The sequence below is a fragment of the Loxodonta africana genome, chromosome 1 (genome assembly GCF_030014295.1).
Source record: "Loxodonta africana isolate mLoxAfr1 chromosome 1, mLoxAfr1.hap2, whole genome shotgun sequence".
NCBI classification, from domain to species: domain Eukaryota; kingdom Metazoa; phylum Chordata; class Mammalia; order Proboscidea; family Elephantidae; genus Loxodonta; species Loxodonta africana.
In genome coordinates, this window is record NC_087342.1 from 1,603,438 (window position 1) to 1,623,924 (window position 20,487).

Here is a 20,487-nt window from a genome sequence, read left to right on the forward strand (position 1 = left end):
CACTGTACCATTTCTCTGATTTTTTTCCTCAGTGACGCAGTCCCCCTCTGGGGTCCAGGAGATCTGTGCAGCTGGCTTCCCCGCAACTGCCTTGCACACCACAGTTCCATTCTCAGTTAAACGCATGGTAGTCTCGGGGGAGCACTGCAGAGATATAAGGGAAAAACAAGAGCTTCAGGCTTAACATAAGCAATATGGAATTTAGAGAGACATTTGACTCAGTCCCAAATCTGGTTATCTGAAATACACCACACATCATGTTCCGTACCTAACACTTGGAGGTGGTAGCCATGACGGAAATTCCCATTTGATGTTGCCATTTTGCACATGTAATACCCATCATGAGTGATGGCCACTGGATCAATGTGAAGGGAAAAATTCTGGTTAGCTCTGGAGGCCCAGGTTATTCTCTTGTCAGTACAGTTGGTTTCCATGGTCGCATTTTTATCTTCCCTGTAAGCTTTGGTGCAGGAAGTGTTGTCTCTGAAGATAATTTTCCATGTTATTCCAATCAGAGTTTCCAGTGGGACGGGACGGCAGGTGAGCATGGCCTTTGTACCCACCAGTACAGACCGCCACGTGTTCACTGCACATACACAGAAAAAGAGAGTGATTTTTTAAGAAAGCTTGACAAAGAACTGCCTGTGTTAAATTTATCCATAATACCTGAAGTTATACTAGAATGTAATCTCGAAGGCAGTCTAATTCCAGAAATAGTAGACTGAGATGATAAACATTCAAAAAAACATATATTAAATAAAACGCAGAGATCAATTTTCTCCTGTGTTATATGTTATTAGAAAAATAATATGTGTTCTATACGTGGGACAAAATTTTTTTTAATTCTTTCAAAATTAATTCAAGAGTTTTGATATCAATAGAACAGAAAAAATGAGAAAACAGAATTATAAATGAAGTAATGGCAGTAGTATAGGACAGGGTAGAACTGCCCCATAGGGTTTCCAAGGCTGTAATCTTTATGGAAACAGATTGCCACATCTTTCTCCCATAGAGTGGCTGGTGGGTTCCAACCACTGACCTTTTGGTTAGCAGCAGAGCATTTAGCCACTGTGCCACCAGGACACCTTAGGAAAAGACAGCGTTTTAACTCATTCTCCTCAGGAAATAAAATGGACTAATTAATGATGTGTTTATCTCCTCCTAAATTTTGATGAGAAGAAAAAATTAGAAACATCAGAACTAGATGTCTGTCCCTAAGGATGACACTTCAGACAAAGTGGCAAGTATATGGTACCTCATTAAAAATAAGTAGGATGAGTGCTAAGGTTGACCAAGCTAGAATCTTTTTTTTTTAAGTATATTTTCTATTTGGAGAATCACAAAGTAAGTGAAGTCAATTGGTATTAAAATAATTTGTGATTTCATCAGTTAAGCCATCTCATAAAAATGAAAAATGATGACATCTAGTAGTAAGAGATGCCTAGAAATACTTACTTCTAGGATAGAGTGTAAACACAAAACAAAGAAAAGCAAGAACTGTTTTCCTTAAGAAGTTTCCTGTAAAAGGGATTTTGTTGCATATGCGGGGTGTTATCAAACATGGCCTTTGGGTGAGTCTCTTTTTCTTCCTATTCAGGCACACATAAACTCTAAGACAGTTCAGCTGTGAACTTTGCTCACAGATTTTGTTTCCATATGTCCAATCTAGTTATTAGAATTAAATATAGAAGTTGATCTATTTTGTATACCTTTTAAGGTAAAAAATCAAGCCCTGCAACCTTCAAGCATCTACCAGCATAGAATCTCATACTTTCTGTCATGGATTGAATTGTGTCCCCCCCAAAATATCTTTCAACTTGGCTGGGTCATGATTCCCAGTATTGTTTGATTGTCTACCATTTTATCATCTAATATGAGTTGTAATTCCTATCACTATAATGTGATGAGATGAATTAGTGGTAGTTAAATTGTTGAGATCTACAAGATTAGTGTCTTAAGCCAATCTCTTTTGAGATATAAAAGAGAAGCAATCGGAGAGACATGAAGACCTATTACCACCAAGAAAGTAGTGCCAGTAGCAGAGCGCATCCTTTGGACCCAGGGTTCCTGCACGGAGAAGCTCCTAGTCCAAAGGAAGATTGAGGAGAAGGATCTTCTTCCAGAGCCGACAGAGAGTGAAACTCTTCCCCTGAAGCTGATGCCTCCTAGACTGTAGAGAATAAACTTCTCTTTGTTAAAGCCATCCACTTGTGGTACTTCTGTTATAGCAACACTAGATAACCAAGGCACTTCCCCATAAACCAACATAATGTAGACCTGGACTGATATGGGTTTACTAAGAAGTGATTAGTTCAACCAAGTACAACTCGCCTGCTAACAGAGGTTTCAGCGATTTCATCCCTTTAACTTGAGAAGAACCAGCTATGTATGGCAAGACAAAATTTTTATGTGGATGAAGCTTGTTTTTGTTAAACTCTGCATTTCATATCTTTCCTGTTTTGGTGTCACCTGACTCTTCCGTGGCACCAAAGACTATGATTTTTCACTGCCACGCAAGGTCACGTAACTAAATAAAGGAAGAGGTAGGATTTTAACTCAGATCTGAGGGGCAGGTAAATCCATGCTGTTTCTACCACTTCAAGTGCATCCCCTTGCAGAGAGAACCTCCAACCTGACAAAGGCTTTAAAAACATATTAAATGACATAGGAAGCATAAAAAAAAGACGGAAAGAATACAGAGTCAATATACCAAAAAAAAAAAAATTGGTTGATGTTCAACCATTTCAGGAGGTAGCATATGATCAGGAACCAATGGTAGTGAAGGAAGAAGCCCAAGCCACACTGAAGACATTGGCGAAGAACAAGACTCCAGGAATTGATGGAATACCAATTGAGGTGTTTCAACAAATGGATGCAGGGCTGGAAGTGCCCACTTGTCTATGCAAGAAATTTAGAAGACAGCTACTGACCAATTCATTATGTGTTAACACAAACAACATATTTTAATGATGAATAGCTATGTTTTCCAAAAACTTATAGTGAGATAAATGGCATTGGTGCAAATTTTTACAAATATCTTTACTGTCTTGCTTACTGTAAGACAGCTGGATTCCCATATCTGCTTCTGCATTCAAACCATTGTAATATGTTGTTTTTATTGAAGTATCTGAAGAAAATTCACCCTCATACAGACATGTAGCTGGAAAGAGGAATATTTTAATAACCTTTTAAGATAATTGTGGGTATTCTTCTTTGATACTACACCAAAACTAGACAATTGATAATATCTTAAAAGGTAGTTTCAAAGTGGAATCTGAATCAGAATATTTCATACTATTTTAAATTAAAATCTATTCTATCTTGCATTTTGAATGAATTGTTTACTCGGGTAATTTTGTATCATCAGTCATTACTCATTTAAAAAATATTGGACCATTGAGTTACCTAAATCTTTTCAATGTTGGCACATTTTATTATATATCAATACAATCACCAATGTCATCAAAAATTATTTAAGTATCTAGGAAGCATTCTAGCTCATGGTGGTGAATACAAGTTTACTGATATTCTAATTTTTTACTTGAAAGCTCGAGTTTTATCACTGGCAATAAAAGCTGTCCATTGTTTTCTTTGAAGTGCCGAATTCACTACATTCATTTTCAAGAAAAATCTGCCATATATTTAAGTCGAAATAGCCATAATTTGTCTCCCAAACATTCTTTTGAGTGAAAATGGTGTTCTATTAAAAAAAAAAAAAAGTAGCTCATTCAGCTTACAAGTCAATCATACAATTGGCTTTTCTCAAGACAATCATCATAAATTCGTAGGCAGAACTGCTTTATACGTATTTCTCATTTTATTACATAAAATACTTTTAAAATATGTATTCGAGGGTTGATATTTAATCAAATTGATAATTTTTACTCACTCATAGGGTATTCTTAAGTGAAACTGGTATTCTGTGTGTGTATGTGTATGACAGTGAAGAATACCATGGCTATTAGTATAGGTTGGTGTCTCTGCCCTTGTTCACGCTGAGACACCATTGCACCGTGAATGAAAATCTCAGCACAATAAAAAAGGAAAATAATGTTATTGTATTGTATTACAAAAATTGTTTTGACCTTGTGGACCCCCTGAAAGAGTCCAGGCATCCGAAGACCACACTGAGAGCCACTGCAATAGTGATTCTCCTGGTCCTTCCCCAAAGGACTTACAACCATATACTTGGGTAATCATGCACTGAGGAGAGGGTAATATCAACTCTTGAGTGTTGTCTGAGTACCAATCTGAGTTGATCCTGATACACAAGGATGCAAAGCATCATGGGACCCCATTAGAGTAGGAGCATATGGGGGGTCTGGTAACAGAAGAAGCCCTGGGCTGGTCCATGTCACAGTGGGCCCTTTAAGCCTGCAGGTTTGACCAGTGGTTGATTTCCCCAGTTAGCAAAGGCTTAAATGGAATGGGCACGTACAGCTGGTAGGGTTTCTGGGTGTTGTAACTTGCTTGGGAAGCCCTTCTACCCTAAGATTATAAAAATATTCCCCAATGTTTTGTCTAATACTTTCATAGTTTTGTTTTTTATATTTTTCTACTTAATCCATCTGGAATTTATTTTTAGTTATGCTATGATAGGATATTCTTTCTTTCTCCCTCCTTCCCATTCTCTCTCTCTTTGCATCATATGTATTTTTTTAGGTATTTATTGTGGATAGTTAATTATTCCAATATCATTCATTCAATTTCAATTTTTGCTGAATTTTTCAAATGTCATATTTTATATAAACTGAAGTCCAATATGTAAATGAATCAGTTTAACTTCATTGATCTATTTGCCTATTTATTGTCATTTACAATATTGTTATTTATATATTTGAGTTTATATCTGGTAGAACAAGTTCCCTTTCACTGTTTATATGTCTGGATTCCTCCACCAAACTGAGCAAGAGCAAGATCATAGTCTTGCTTATCTTTGTATATCCCACAAAGCCTAGGACAGGGCCTGATAAAGAAAGCCCTATAAATTTTTGAATAAAATTGAACGGCTTTAGAGAGGTGGGTCACTCAGGATCCCTCACGCCAAGTACTTAGATCACCATATTCTTCAGCTGGACACAAGGCTGGGCTTCAGACAAGGCCATCAGCTAATATTTCTAAGGAAGTTCAGCACCCCACCCCCTCAGTGCCGACCTTTAGAGAAGAAAGCATATCACCTTCCTGGGGAGGTATCGAATTGCTCTGCGTCTTCTGCGTTCCATCCACGAATGAATTGTTGAAGCTGGAAAATACTCAAAGAAGAGTAAATGGAATCAATTTTATGTACTCGAATGGAGTGGGAGCAACTGTTTCTCAACAAAGACATAATAGAACATCAGTTAACCAAAACTAAAATTCCACAAACATCCTTGCAAGACAGAAACTAGAAGTTATGGCATCATTAGGGGAAAAAAATCCTGTTAACATTCTAAAAATTACATTTATAAGTTATTAATCAATGATTTCCCATTTATGAGACACACCCTTTTGTCAACTATTTTGTACTGGATAACCCTGCCTCCACCCCATCCACAGACACAATGGGTTGGTTGAGCATGGACACGTCACAAGACCAGGATCTATGCTGATTCTTTCTCCAGATGCCACTCCCTGATTAAAGCTGTTTGGTCCAGTGGTGGGCACATCATCAAGCTGGACCAAGGAAAGCCCCTTCCTAAGAACTGTGGAACCTGAACTGGGAAGAAGAGCAAATCCCTCTTCCTTCTCCATTTCTCCTACCTTGTGAGAGAAAAAGGGAAAGTTAAGCAGAAGCAGAGAGAGGAGAAGAGATTAGAGTCCTCTCCTACTTTAAATTTCTAATTCCACCGTTCCTGAGACACATAGGCATTCTTTGAATTGAGTTCTATAGAGTTTCTTGTGATTAAAATCTTCTCATTCTACTTTGCTACTTTATACTTGGTTTCTAAAAACTGCTCTTTTGTAACTAAAAACAAACGAACAAGCAAGAATGCTTCTTATGATTTAAAGACTTAATAAAGTTCTTTACTGGGTTTATAAGACCACCAATAGATAAGCATTTATGAGCTGTTTATAAAAATAGACTTCATGCTGCCTGTGATGGTTAAGGTTGTGTGTCAACCATGATTCTCAGTGGTTTGGCAGTTATGATGTTGTTTGTCAGCTATGTAATGATGTAATCACCTCGATGAGGAGATCCAACATAATACAATCACCTTCTCGATAAGACCTGCTATGAGCAGCCAATCAGTTGAAAGGGAGTTTCCTTGGGGGTATGGCCTGCATTTAATATGTGTGGACTTTTTGGCAAAGTTCACTGGCTTTTGCTCGTTCTGGATCCCGTATCTGACCTCTGGTTCTTGAGACTTGAGCTAGCAGCTTACCTGCTGATCTTGAGATTTGTCAGCCTCCTCAGCCTGTGAGCCAGTGGCCTGACATCTGACCTGCCGATCTTGGGGTTTGTCAGCCTCCTCAGCCTGTGAGCCAGTGGCCTGACATCTGACCTGCCGATCTTGGGGTTTGTCAGCCTCCACAGCCTGTGAGCTGGTGGCTGACATTGGGGTTTGTCAGCATCTACTTAGATCGACAATCAAAGCACACGGAAGCAGCAAGAAATCGAATGACATATTACATTAGAAAATGTGCTGAAAAAGACCTTTTTAAACTGTTAAAATGTAAAGCTGTCAGGAGAAGCCCCAAACCTGACCCACAGACTTGGGACTTTCTAGCCTCTTCAACCGCATGAGCCATTTCCTTGATATAAATATTTTTCTCTGTCTCTCTCTATATATACATATAAGTGTGTGTGTGTGTGTGTACACATACACTAAGTCATCTCGTGCTGCTATAACAGAAATAGCACAAGTGGATGGCTTTAACAAAGAGAAATTTATTCCCTCGCAGTCTAGTAGGCTACAAGTCCAAATTCAGGGCATCAGCTCCAGGGGAAGGCTTTCTCTCTCTGTCAGCTCTGGAGGGATGTCTTTGTCGTCAATCATCCCCTGGACTAGGAGCTTCTCAGGCACAGGGATCCCTCATCCAAAGGAAATGCCCTGCTCCTGGTGCTGCTTTCTTGTTGGTATGATGTCCTCCTGTCTCTCTGCTCACTTCTCTCTTTTATATCTTAAAAGAGATTAGTTTAAAACACAATCTAATCTTGCAGATTGAGTTTACATAACTGTTGCTAACCTCATCTCATCAGCATCATAGAGAGAGGACTTACAACACATAGGGAAATGACATCAGATGACAAAATGGTGAACAATCACACAATACTGAGAATCATGGCCTAGCCAAGTTGACAGATATTTTGGGGGGACACAATGCAATCCATGATACACCCTTCACTGGTTTTGCTTCTCTAGAGAACCCAGCCTAAGACACTCCCCATGCTAATTTTACGTCCAATTCTACCACTTTAAAATATATATAAGAAAATTCAAAAGGTCTTGGAAATGAGCAGCAAACAAGACTTCTGAGATAATTTGACTTTTCTAGGCAACGAGAATTTATTGTCTTGGGCCGCAGGGAAGGAAAAGAATGAAATTCTAACTAGTTTAGCTCAAGGCTGGGCTCAAGAATCCAGAGACAGATATGGAATCAGATTTAAGAAATAAAAAGCAAAAAAACAAACCCACTGCTGTCGAGTCAATTCCTACTCATAGTGACCCTGGTGGTATAGTGGTTAAGTGCTATGGCTGCTAACCAAAAGGTCAGCAGTTTGAATCCACCAGGTGCTCCTTGGAAATTCTGTGGGGTAGTTCTACTTCTCGATCCTGTAGAGATGCTATAAGATTTAGGAATAAGAGGTATAAATAAGGTGGGGTAGGGACACTGGACAAGATAAAACAGAGGTCAGCAAACTTCTTCCATAAAGGACCAGGTAATAAATATTTAAGGCTTTGTGGTTTATATAGTCCCCTTTATGATTACTCGTATCTGTCATTGTAGTACAAAAGCTGCCATAGACAATAAAACAAGAAGTGCTCAAGGCTCTCTTCCAATAAAACTTTATAAAATCATATGATGGTCAGATTTTGCCCATGGGCCATATTTGGCTGATCTTGACTTAAAATATAATGTTTGTTCTAAGTTCTTGTATTTACCCTAATTAAAAATAAAAGCAATAAACTTCCCTTGAGCATTCTGTTTTCTTTTTCTCATTTGTCCTCTTAAAAATAAAATAAATTTCTAATGACAACTTCAGTTTCTCCCTCAAATTAAATGTTCTAGTCTTACCATAAATATCAACTCTTTTCTTTTTTTCTGCCTTTTCTTCTCTCTCCCTCCCTTCTCTTCTTCCTTCTTTTCTTTCCCTACCTTAAGTGATGTGTGGCAAGTGTCGAGGGCATGTAATGGGATTCTAATGAGTAAGAAAACTACAATTCTACTTAGATCGACAATCAATGCCCATGGAAGCAGCAAGAAATCAAATGACATATTGCATTAGAAAATCTGCTGACAAAGATCTTTTTAAACTGTTAAAAAATAAAACTGTCACTTTGATGAACAAGATGAACCTGAACCAAGCCATGATATTTTCAATCACCTCATAGGCATGAAAAAACTGGACAATGAAGAAAAGGACAATTGAAGAAAAATTGATGCATTTGAATTGTAGTGTTGGTGAAGAATATGGAATATGCCATGAACTGCCAGAAAAACAAACAACTCAGTCTTGGATTATGTACAACCAGAATGCTCCTTAGAAGCAAGGACTTCATCTCACTTGCTTTTGAACAACGTCATCAAGAAAGACCAACTGCTAGAAAAAGACATCGTGTTTGGTAAAGTACAGAGTCAGCAAAAATGAGGGAAACCCTCCATGAGATGAACTGACACGGTAGCTGCAACAATGGGCTCAAACATACCAGTGATGGTGAGAATGGCACAGGGCCAGGCAACATTTCATTCTGTTACACACAGGGTCACCATGAGTCTGAGCAAACTTGACAGCAACTAAGAGCAACAACATGAAAAATTCTACAGCTAACATCATACTTAAATTTGAAATATTCCCCCTCTAAGATCAGGAAAGGACCCCTGATGGGGTAGTGGTTAAGCACTTGGCTGCTAACCAAAAGGCCAGCAGTTCAAACCCACCAGCTGCTCTGCAGGAGAAAGATGTGGCAATCTGTTTCTGTAAAGATTTACAACCTTGGAAATCCTATGGAGCGGTTCTACTCTGTCCTATAGGGTCGCTATAAGTAGGAACAACTTGACGGCAATAGGTTTGAAGATCAGGAACAAAACAAGAATGTCTGCTCTTAGTACTTCTATTTGACACTTTACTAAAAGTCCTAGCATTTAAAAAAAAAAAAAGGAAAAAAAGGTATAAAGATTAGAAACAGAGACATAAAACTATCTCTATTGAAGATGACATCATACCTATAGAGAAAATTCTCAGGAATCTACAAAACAACTACCAAAATAAACTGAATTTAGAAAAATCATAGGATAAAATACTAATAGTATGAAAACAATTATATATTTATATACTAGCAACAAACAATGAAGCAAAATTTTCTAAATCAATTTCATTTACAATAGTGCAAAAAGTTCTTATGAATAAATTCAGAAAAAGATATACCAGACCCGTATGCTGAAAAAAGCAAAACATTGCTGAGGCAAATAAAGTAAACCTAAGTATATGGAGATAAATACCATGTTCATGGGTGGAAAGACAACATAGTTATGATGTCAATTCTCCTCAAATCTGTCTACAGAGTCAACGAAATCTCAATCAAAAGTCAGTAGTTATTTCTATGGAAAGCAACAAGCTGATTCTAAGATTTATACGGAAATGCAAAAAAGCTAGAATAGCTACAGCAATTTAAAAAAAAGAAAAAGAATCCACCTAACTTCAAGTTAAATCTAAGCTACAGTAATAAAAATAATCAGGTATTGACTAAGGGATAGACTCACAAATCAATGGAATAGAGAGAGTCCATAAATAGGCTACACATATAAGGTCAATTGATTTTCAACAAAGGCCCTAAGTCAAATCAATGAGGAGAGGAAAGTCTTTAAAATTAGTGATAAAATGACTGTATACACACATGCAAAAAAGAACTTCAACCCTTACCTCACACCATATGCAAAAATTACCTTAAAATAGATTATTGGCCTAAAGGTAAAGGCTAAAACTATAATACCTCTGGAACAAAACCTCTGACTTCGGCATATACAAAGATTTCTTAGGTAGGATATGCCTTAGTTTAACAAACTAAAACTAAGAGTGCTGCTATAACAGAAATACCACAAGTGGGTGGTTTTAAAGAACAGAAATTTATTTTCTCACAGTTTTAGGAGACTAGAAGTCTGAATTCAGGGAATCAGCTCTACGGGAAGGTTTTCTCTTTGTCCACTCTGTGGGGAAATCCTTGTCTCAGCTTCCGTCGCCCTGGCACTCCTTGAGTCCTTAGTAGTCTCCACGTGGCACCTATCTTTCCCCAGTTTTGCCCACTTCTCTCTGTGTCTAATCTGCTCTTTTTATATGTCAGTATTTGTTAGGCTTAAGACACACCCTACACTGATATGATCTCATTAACATAACAAAGCCAACCCTATTCCCAAATGGGATTACATACACAGGTATAAGGGTAAGAGTCCAACATGTATCTTGGAGGGACGCAATTCAGTTCACATCAGGACACAAGGAGAACGAGCCATAAAAGAAAAAAATGATAAACTGGGTTTTCTCAAAATTAAAAACTTTTGCTCTTTGAAAACTATCGTTAAGAAAATCAAAAGGCAAAATGAAAAAGAAAATATTCACAATGTACGTATTTGACAAAAGACAGAACGTGTAAAGAATTCCTGTAATTCGATAATATTTTTTAAAAATCACTAAAAAAAAAAAAACTGGGCTGATTATTTGAACAGATACATCACACACAGAGGAAGATATACGAAGAGCCAATTAGCATGTGAAAAGATGTTCGTCGTTGGTAATCATCAAGGAAATCCAGATTTAACATACCATACGTAAGAACAGCTAAAATTAAAAACACAGAATCCAAAGTATTGGCAAGGATGTGGAGCAGCTGGAACTCTTACACACTGCTAGTTGGGAATGTAAAATATGACAACCATACTGGAAAATTTCTGGCAGTCTTTGCAAAAGTCAAACGTATACCTACCATACAACTGGCCATTCCGCTCCTAGGTATTTATCTATCAAGACACGTGTGTGAATGTTCACGATGGCCCGGAATTGGAAACAATGGCCGAAAAGGACTTAAATGCCCATCAGCAGATAAAGTACAAAGTATCCATTCAGTGGACTACTACTTAGCAATAAAAAAGAACACACAACATTGGTGAATCTCAAAACCATTTTGTTGATTGAAACAAGACAGACACAAAAGGGTTTATACATGATTCCATTTAAATAAAATGCAAATGAATCTCTGGTAACAAAATGCAGATCAGTAATTGCCTGCAGACCAGGATAAAGGCAGGGAGGGACGGCAAAAACACATGGGTAATATTTTTTGGAATGAGGGAAATGCTTCGTATATTGTTTATGATAGTGATTCATGGGTATATACCAACCAAAAAACCAAACCCGTTGCCGTCCAGCCAATTCCAACTCATGGCGAACTTATAGGACAGAGTGGAACTGCCCCACAGAGTTTCCAAGGAGTGCCTGGTGGAGTTGAACTGCTGACCTTTTGGTTGCAGGCATAGCACTTAACCACTATGCCACCAGGGTTTCCTCACTGGTGGATACAACTGTCAAAACTCATAACATTGTTCATTTTAAATGGGTATAGTTAATTGTACATAAATTAGCTCTGAAAGAGTTGAAAATGGTAATTAAAAATAGTATGAGAAACACCAGATTTTAACACACATAACATTAGAAAATGCAGCCACACAAATAAATACAAAACAAAATACAAACCAAAAAACCCATGAACTAAAAATAATGTTCTAGAACAAAACTGTTTCGTCTAAAGCAAAATCGAGTAAGAATAAGATTGTATTGTGATCTTACTGCTATTGAAACCTCTTACTCACTTTGAGCACCAGAATTTTCCTTCCCCAAATCCTCACTGTCATATGCCTGAGCAAGCATCCGCCACCCACACAACAGACCGGGCCCAGGCATGACTGTGCAAAGCCATACTTCATGAAGACTTCCTCCAGTGACAAAAAAGGGCTCTCAGAGACAGCCCGTCGTTTTCCTGAGATGCTGAACTCTTGTTATCTATGGTAAAATCTATGCTCTGCTGTACTCTGCTGATGAGAAAACTTACAGATAGGCATTTCTGATATTTCGCCATCCCCAGATAAGAACTTTAGCTTAGTAACTGTTCTGTAGTAAATATAGTTGCTAAGATTTAGTTATTATTTGTAATGTATCAGTATAGGAAACAAAAAAGTTACATTTTCCTGCCTTGTTATTCATTTGCAGGTCATTTCAAGAATATAAACAAAGTAGTAAGGACTCTGAACAACAACAACAAAAAAAGAAATTTAATAAAGCTCTTAATTTGGAAAAAAGATTATAGGCTAAAAAAATAAAAATATAGCTATGCTTTATTATGATGACCATATTGCTCAAACAGAAACCTTGGTGGCGTAGTGGTTAAGTGCTACGGCTGCTAACCAAAAGGTCGGCAGCTGGAATCCGCCAGGTGCTCCTTGGAAACTTTATGGGGCAGTCCTACTCTGTACGGCAGTGGGTTTATATTGCTCAAAAGGCAATAGTGTGAAATGGTTTTATTTTGAAATTTATTTTGACATTTCTCTACAGGATGTGGGGCCTCTGTGCTGGCACTGAGCTGACTGAAAGCCTTTCTTGTTGCTTATTATGACCTTTGCAACTTGTCATTTTTATTATTACTTAACATTTTGTTATTAAAAAAAAGAAACCATTGCCGTCGAGTCAATTCTGACTCATAGCAACTCTATAGGGCAGAGTAGAACTGCCCCATAGAGTTTTCAAGGAGTGCCTGGTGGTTAACCAAGGAGTACCTTTCGGTTAACAGCTGTAGTTCTTAACCGCTATGCCATCAGGGTTTTCATTTTATTATCACTTAACATTTAATGAATTCACTATTTAAAAAATAGAACACAATAAATATACATTTATTTTTATTTAATAACTTATTTAAACTGTGAAAATATCCTGAAATTTGCTAAAGATAACCAAGGAACAGATTTATTTTACTCCTCATCTAGTGTGTCAAGCTTTCCAACTTCAAAACTCTGCAACTTACTGTAAATAACTTAAGCAATGGTTTGAAAGTATGAGGGATACGAATTTTAGTATTTACTATGCTTCTTTTTTCCTGATGTTTTTGGAGAATTAAACATGTTGATGTGCTCTATTTTCCCCTCTGCAAAACACGAACTATCATTCTTGGTTACTTAACAAATACAGCATAATTCATGGAAGGTATCAGAGCACAGTACAAACCGAGGTATTAAAACGGTTAGAATCGAAGTAGATTTTTCCTAAAGATTCAAGATTTCAGTTAAAACTAATGCAACTTTGTGACTGAGACCTTAATTACCCAAAGGAAATTCAAATTATGTTGCCAGAACAACCTTTATTTAGGAACACTCAGCATATGATTTTTTTCTAATCTCCAATACATAAAGTCAGGGAGGTACAGAAATCTTTTTTTACGAATCTCCCGGCTCTAGAAAGCTTAAAATACCAACCTCGACATAGCAGTTAGTGATTGTTTGTACCACATTTTGAAAAATTGCATATTGCAAATGTAGGTTAGACATATATTTCCCAATAGTTTTTACAGTTATGAGTGATTCCAAATTAGAAATTGTGGCATTCGCAATTCACAATTGTCTCATTTTCTTCTTGTTGTTAGGTACCGTGGGGTCGACTCGGACTCATAGAGATCTTATGTATAACCGAACAAAATATTGCCTGGTCCTGAGCCATTCTCACAATTGTTGTTATGTTTGAGCCTGTTGTTGTAGCCACTGTGTCAGTCTGTCTCACTGACCCTCTTTTTCGCTGACCCTGAAACCCTGGTGGCGCAGTGGTTAAGAGTTCAGCTACTAACCGAAAGATCAGCAGTTTGAATCCACCAGGTGCTCTTGGAAACCATATGGGGCAGTTCTACTCTGTCCTATACGGTCACTATGAGTCTCAATCAACTTGACTGCAATGGGTTTGGTTTTTGTTGTTGTTGTTGTTGTTATTTTACCAAGCATGATATCCTTCTTTTCATTCCCTACCAGTTGCCACTGAGTCAATTCTAACTCAGCAACCCAGGACGGAATAGAACTTCCGCATAGGGTTTGCGAGGCTGTGCTCTTTACAGAAGCAGACTGCCACATCTTTCTCCCACGGGGCAGCTGGTGGGGTCAATCTAAGATGAACGGTCAACCAGCCAATCATAGTTCTGCCTGAAAATCTCATCTAAAGCAGTGATTCTCAAAGTGTGAAGTGGGAATTAGTGGAAATCGATGACACCTAACCAGAAAGCCCATGAACTTGGTAACTTTTAAGGGAGGGAGCCTAGATTATAACTTTATTTCTGATATATAACTGAAAAGCAGTATCACCTGTAGGTATCATTGAAAGCATAATCAGTTTGCCCCAAATTCTACTATTTCTAAATAGCAAAAAGGAATGGTTAGAATTAGGGATCTGTGGGACCTTTTCCTCTACTAAGGCTATCTGCCAACTAATGCATTAATTTTATGATAAACTTTGAAAGTAGAGGAAATGTTTTATTTTCTGCCGGTTTTTTAAGCTAATAACCAGTCTTTCATCAGTAGTTTTCGTTCAGAGGATTCCTGGGTGACCACCTCTCTGGTATATTAAAGCAAACAGCTGGTGGAGGGAGGAAAGAAGCTATATTGACATTATTTTCTTCAATTAAGATATCTAGGCACTTAATAAATATTATCTCTTTATCCTGAAGCTTTCAATCTAATGGGGATGTTAGGGATTGAATTGTGTCCCCTAAAAATACATCCTGAAATCCTAGCCCCTATCCCCGTGGACATAGTCCTGCCTGGAAATAAAGTTTTCCTTGTTATGGTAATGACTAGGGTGTGTCCTAAACCTAATCACTTCAGAGTTAGAAAAAGGGCAAATTAGACACAGAAGAAACCACACATGGGGGGTGGGTGATGGATGATAGATGCCAGGTGAAGGTCACCAAGAAACCAAGAAATGCCGGGGCTACAGAAGCTGAGACAAGGATCTTTCCCCCAGAGCTGAAACGGAGAGATTTCCCCTAGAGCCAATGACCCAAAATCAGACTTCTAGCTTCCTAAACTCTGAGAAAGTGAATTTCTGTTCTTCACCTACTTGTGGTGTTTCTGTTACAGAAGCACCAGGAAACTAAGACAGGGATGATAGATATCCACCAAAGAATGAAACAATTGCACATTTACGTGAAACGACAATAGCAATATATGAAAAGTATGGAAAATGTACTTTGAGGGATTAATCGTCGTATGGAGACCTGTAGTAGGCAGCCTCTAGGACGGTCCGCAGTGATCCCCTCCTCCTACTTTTCACGCCCTTATAAAATCCCCTGCCCCATACTCCCACACTTGCTAATTTACTTCTGACTCACAGAATGCAAGCAAAATGATGGGAAGTCACTCTGAGATTAAGTTATAAAAAGACTGTGGCTTCTGTCCTGCTGTGCTCTCAGTCAGTCACGTGTGAATCACTGTCCAATAATAAAGGTTTGTTGTTATAAGTCTGCAGTTCGAATCCACCAGGCGCTCCTTGGAAACTCTATGGGTCAGTTCTACTCTGTCCTATTGGGTCGCTGTGAGTCTCAATTAACTTGACTGCAACGGGTTTGGTTTTTGGTTTTAATGGATGAGAAGCAGATAATGGAAAAAAGGAGAAGATTTCCAAATAAAAAGCATTGTGATGTGCAGGAACATGTGGCTGCTGGAAGATAGAGAGTAGGAGGACCTGAAGAAAGACCAGGGTTATTAAAAAAAAAAAGAAGAAGAAGAAGTCTCAGCTTTTACTATTCTACTGGTCTCACATAATGATTTCAGGATTTTTTTTTTTCTGGAGACAGACGTACTTTCCTATGGAAGGAGAACAAAAAAGAAAAGTAAATGTTTGCCATTTTAGCAATATGGAATGCAATGTGGTTTTAAAATTAAATCATATTTGTTTTTTCCTACACCAGAATTTTTCCAAAACTAGCAGGGGAGAAAACTATTTGGTAAAAGTTTTAAATTTTAGGATAATGTTTATTTATATTAATGAACTACAAGTAGACACTTTAACTTGGGTGAATCTCAAACGTAATATTGAGAAAATGAAAGGAGTCATATAAGAATATTCACAGTATGATTCCACTTATGCACAGTGCCCCAAAAAAGGCAAAATGAATTTGTTTGTTCAAGGCTGCATACATAGATTGTAAGACAGAAATGATTATTTTCCCCAAGAAAATGATTATCCCCAAAAGTCATGGTACATTTAGAGAAGTTCAGAAGTATATTTGGGAGGAACTGACAATAGCCTGGAAACCCTGGTGGCCTAGTGGTTACGAGCTACGGCTGTTAATGAAAAGGTCGGCAGTTCAAATCCACCAGGTGCTGCTTGGAACCTCTACGGGGCAGTTCTACTCTGCCCTATACAGTGGCTATGAGTCGGAATCAGCTTCTTGGCAACAGGTTTTTTGGGTTTTGGCAATAGTCTGCTTCCTAACTTACTCAGGCATTCCCTGTGTTTTAAATGTACGTATATCATAAACTCTGCAATAAGCAACATATACTTTACAATAAAGAAATAGTAAGCTCAAAGAAACAAAAGTACAAATTGACACGTTATTTTAATATAGTGTTTTATTTTCAACTTAATAATTTGGAATATTTATCCTGGCCTTGGAAACCCTATGGGGCAGTTCTACTCTGTCCTATAGGGTCACTATGAGTCGGCATCGACTCCGTGGGAGTGGGTTTGTTTTTTAACCGTCAATATACTTTCCCCAAGGGCAGGCACCTTGTCTCACTCGTCCGACCATCCCATGCCTGCACGGCTCAGTGATGATGAGTAGACACTCAGAGTTTGTTAACTGAACTTCCTCTAAATGTCTGCTGTGCCTGTAATCACTCCTGCCATTTTTGCTTCTCTTGGACAGAGTACCAGAGTCTTTTTAAAAGCAAACCTCCACTTTGCTTTTGCCTCACAGGCACATGACTGTAACTGTAAGCGTATGAAACAATCACCTAATCATAGAAACAGGTTCCTAGTTTACACTATTTACAATGTTGACCTAAGTGGGTTACGGTTATTATTTAAAATAAAAGCAAGGGAGAAGATAAAGAAAATCCAGATGGCTTATTACTAAAAAAAAAAAAAAAAATTTTTTTTTTATTACTAAAAACCAAAAACCAAACCCCTTGTAGTCAACTTGATTCTGACTCATAGTGACCCTATGCCAAAAAAACCAAACCCAGTGCCATCGAGTTGATTCTGACTCATAGCGACCCTGTAGGACAGAGTAGAACTGCCCCATAGAGTTTCCAAGGAGCGCCTGGCAGATTTGAACTGCCAGCCCTTTGGTCAGCAGCCATAGCACTTAACCGCTACACCACCAGGGTTTCCTATAGGACAGAGTAAAACTGTCCCATAGAGCTTCCAAAGAGTCCCTGGTGGATTCCACCTGCTGACCTTATTACCGGTATTTATTAACTATCCTGCCTGGGCAAAAAAATGGGGGAGGGATGAGGAAGTGAACAGTGAAGTAAATTATAGAGGTGTAAAAAAAAAAAAAAAAAATAAAAATTTTTTTTTTTTTTTATATACTGTACAGGATACAAAGTGAAATAAATAAGGAAATGGTGACAAAGAAGAAGATAAAGGTAATAAAGGAAAATAAATGTCAGGGTAACTCCCGTATCTCAGAGTACAATAACCTCATACTGCTCTGTAACAAAGCTGGGGTATAGCTAAGACCAGGGTTCTCAGCAGACTTTCTCTGCCACGCTCCCAAAGAGAAGTTGAACTTACCAGCCACGAAGAAGACAGTCAAAATCAGTAGCCACCCCAGGTCAGAAGTTCCCCGAGTGCAGGGCATTTCTGTTTTCTCTCTTCCTGCCCTTCACTCAGCACTTGCCCTCCACACAGGTGGAGAAGGAGCTGTGGACATGGTGAGGCTGTCTCTGGTGACTCCTGCTTGTCTGTGCTGGGTCCTCGTGGGCCGTCAGCAGCGGCCACTCCTTCCTCCTGGCCCCTTCCTTTCACTCTCTGTGCTGTAGCCTGGTTACTAAGCTGGCTCTTCTCTGGAACTTGACAGAGCAATAGATTTCCTGTACAAAGCCCTGAAGCAAAGACCAAGGAAGTGGATTGACTGTTACATTTCGGCTCAATTTTTCCCTTCACTTCTGCCTTGCACAGATAAACTTTACAGTTAAGGCATTGAACTTGCCCAAGATAAACGGATTTGTCTAAATTTGGATTAAAAAGCAAAACAGAATATTTACCTAATTTTGGCCTATGCCTTTAAATTCCCCAATTACGACAAATTTTAGAAGCTTTCTTCACCTTGACAAGTTGTATAGCCTTAGTAATAAAGTTTAGCACAAAATGTTTTCTTCAAATTCTATGTGAAGTCACTGTCTACAGTGGGAGTCAGCACACACCTCTGCTCAGTTGTTATATTGTCCCTGATCCTGACACTCCCTCCCGGGGAGAAAAAAAAATCGCAATTTAGTGGATTCTGACTCGTGTGTGAGAACGGAGCTGTGCTCCACAGGGTTTTCAACGTGACCTTTCAGAAGTAGGTCATCAGGCCTTTCTTGCAAGGGTGCATTCAAATGGTGAAGGAAAGGTTAGAAGCGGAGCACTTAAACCATTGCACCACCCATGGACTTGGACTCTCTGACTTCCCTCTTCCGAAAACACTTGTGATTACATGTTGTTGTTAGGTGCCCTCGAGTCAGTTCCAACTCATAGTGACCCCATGTACAACAGAACGAAACACTGCCCAGTCCTGCACCATTCTCACAATCATTGCTATACTTGAGCCCATTGTTCCAGCCACTGTGTTGATCCATCTCCTTGAGGGCCTTCCTCCTTTTTGCTGACCTTCTACTTTACCAAACATGATATCCTTCTCCAGGTACTGATCCCTCTTGATACCATGTCCAAAGTAGGTGAGACAAAGTCTCACCATCTGTGATGGTGAAGGTTGCGTGTCAACTTGGCTGGGCCATGATTCTCAGTGGTTTGGCAGTTATGAGGTATTTTGGCAGTCATATGATGTTGTGATCACTTCTATGATGAGATTTAATATAATGTGATCACCTCCATGATGAAATCTGCTGTGAGTCACCAGTGACTTGAAAGGGAGTTTCCTTGGGCATGTGGCCAGCATCAAATATAAGTGGACATTCTGGCAAGGCTTGTGAGATTTTGCTCTCTCTGGATCCTGCAGCTGGCTCTTGTTCATCTGATCTCTGGTACTTGGGATGTGAGCTAGCAGCTTAGATGCAGTTCTGCCTGAATATTGGGACTCACTGATCTTCACAGCCTGTGAGCAACAGCCCTGTCTCTGACCTTCCAGAGGCCAGCCAGCCCCTGTGGCTACATGAATCAGGAGAAGTCTCTATCCTGACCCATGGATTTGGGACATTCCAGCTTCTACAACTGTGTGAGCCATTTTCTTGACATAAACTTTTATATATATATATATATATATATATATATATATATATATATACACATACGTATACATTTTACCAGCTTTGTTTCTCTAGAGAGCCCAGTCTAAGACATTTGGTACTGAAAGTGGTTTTAGAGAAACAAAATTGTAAGGATGAATTTTCTAAATTGGTTCTCAAGTCTGGTTAGTCTTAAAGAAGATGTTGAAGACTCTGCTTCCAGTAGTACAGAGGGCGCTGCTAATCCACGGTATGAGGTGGCAATACAAATACGCAAAATATCACCACTAATAGATCAGGTATTTGTGAAAGGTGAGGTTCTGGGTGACTGCATGTGTGATACCACTCTACAATTTTGTCATAATAAGATGTATAAGAAGGCTGGTCAGTTAGTCCTGCTTCACTAGACGAAGCGGTGAAAGGAAGAGGTGAGCTCAGGACTTCAGAGTCAAAGCTCAAGTGCTAGATAAATGACCTCAAAGTTTCCACCTGTGCCTTGAAAGAAAGCTTTATTTCGTGTAGCAACAGAGCTGATATTGCCAAAACCAAACCCAGAGTCTTATTGTTAAGAGTGGCTGAATTACAATGCAAACTGAATTCCCAACCTCGAGTGGTGTCTGAAGTTAAAGTGAGGGAATCGATTGGGGCTGTAAGAGTTTGTTTTACATATTTTGGAGCCCTGTTGTTGGGTGCATAGATGTTTTCTATGGTTTTACCTTTATGATGGATTGTCTCTTTAATCATTGTATAGTGCTTTTCTTTGTCTGTTATGGTGATTTTGTTTAAAAGTCTATCTGGGATTAATATTGCCACTCCTGTTCTTTTTTGGTAGCTGTTTACTTGACATATTTTTTTCCATCCTTTGATTTTTAA

The 20,487-nt window shown here is 38.6% G+C and overlaps 1 protein-coding gene and 1 long non-coding RNA gene across 8 annotated transcripts in view; one reads left to right on the forward strand and one right to left on the reverse strand.

The window, feature by feature from the left end:
- LOC100666835 (cell surface glycoprotein CD200 receptor 1-like) lies at positions 1–19,606 on the reverse strand. Of its 2 annotated transcripts, XM_064279517.1 has the most exons (6): positions 19,040–19,606; positions 17,963–18,273; positions 6,363–6,552; positions 5,178–5,242; positions 269–586; positions 1–144 (listed from the first exon to the last, which is right to left on the reverse strand). In XM_064279517.1, exons 2-6 carry the CDS (start codon positions 18,027–18,029, stop codon positions 113–115), a joined length of 672 nt encoding a protein of 223 aa, XP_064135587.1. In that variant the 5' UTR covers positions 18,030–18,273; positions 19,040–19,606; the 3' UTR covers positions 1–112. The 2 variants fall into 2 exon arrangements, with proteins under 2 accessions (XP_064135587.1, XP_023407583.2); XM_023551815.2 differs by lacking the exon at positions 6,363–6,552 and having other exon boundaries at positions 5,178–5,252; positions 19,040–19,594.
- The window catches only part of LOC135230406 (uncharacterized), a 23,120-nt gene continuing 14,464 nt past the window's right edge, over positions 11,832–20,487 (forward strand). For 2 of the 6 annotated variants that reach the window (XR_010321110.1, XR_010321093.1), the window contains exon 1: positions 11,837–19,604. This is a non-coding gene — a long non-coding RNA (uncharacterized LOC135230406). Of the gene's footprint in view, positions 19,605–20,487 lie in introns of all 6 variants that reach the window. The other 4 variants (XR_010321100.1, XR_010321109.1, XR_010321108.1 and 1 more) reach the window with 4 other exon arrangements.

Bases quoted from the DNA above. Each gene is read 5' to 3' on its own strand.
- LOC100666835 (XM_064279517.1), bottom strand. From the start codon at position 18,029: ATGCCCTGCACTCGGGGAACTTCTGACCTGGGGTGGCTACTGATTTTG. The intron at 587-5,177 runs GTGATATGCTTT...GTGTATGTGCAG, and splicing joins TTCGATACCTCCCCAGGAAG to TGAACACGTGGCGGTCTGTA. The intron at 145-268 runs GTACGGAACATG...ATATCTCTGCAG, and splicing joins CTACCACCTCCAAGTGTTAG to TGCTCCCCCGAGACTACCAT.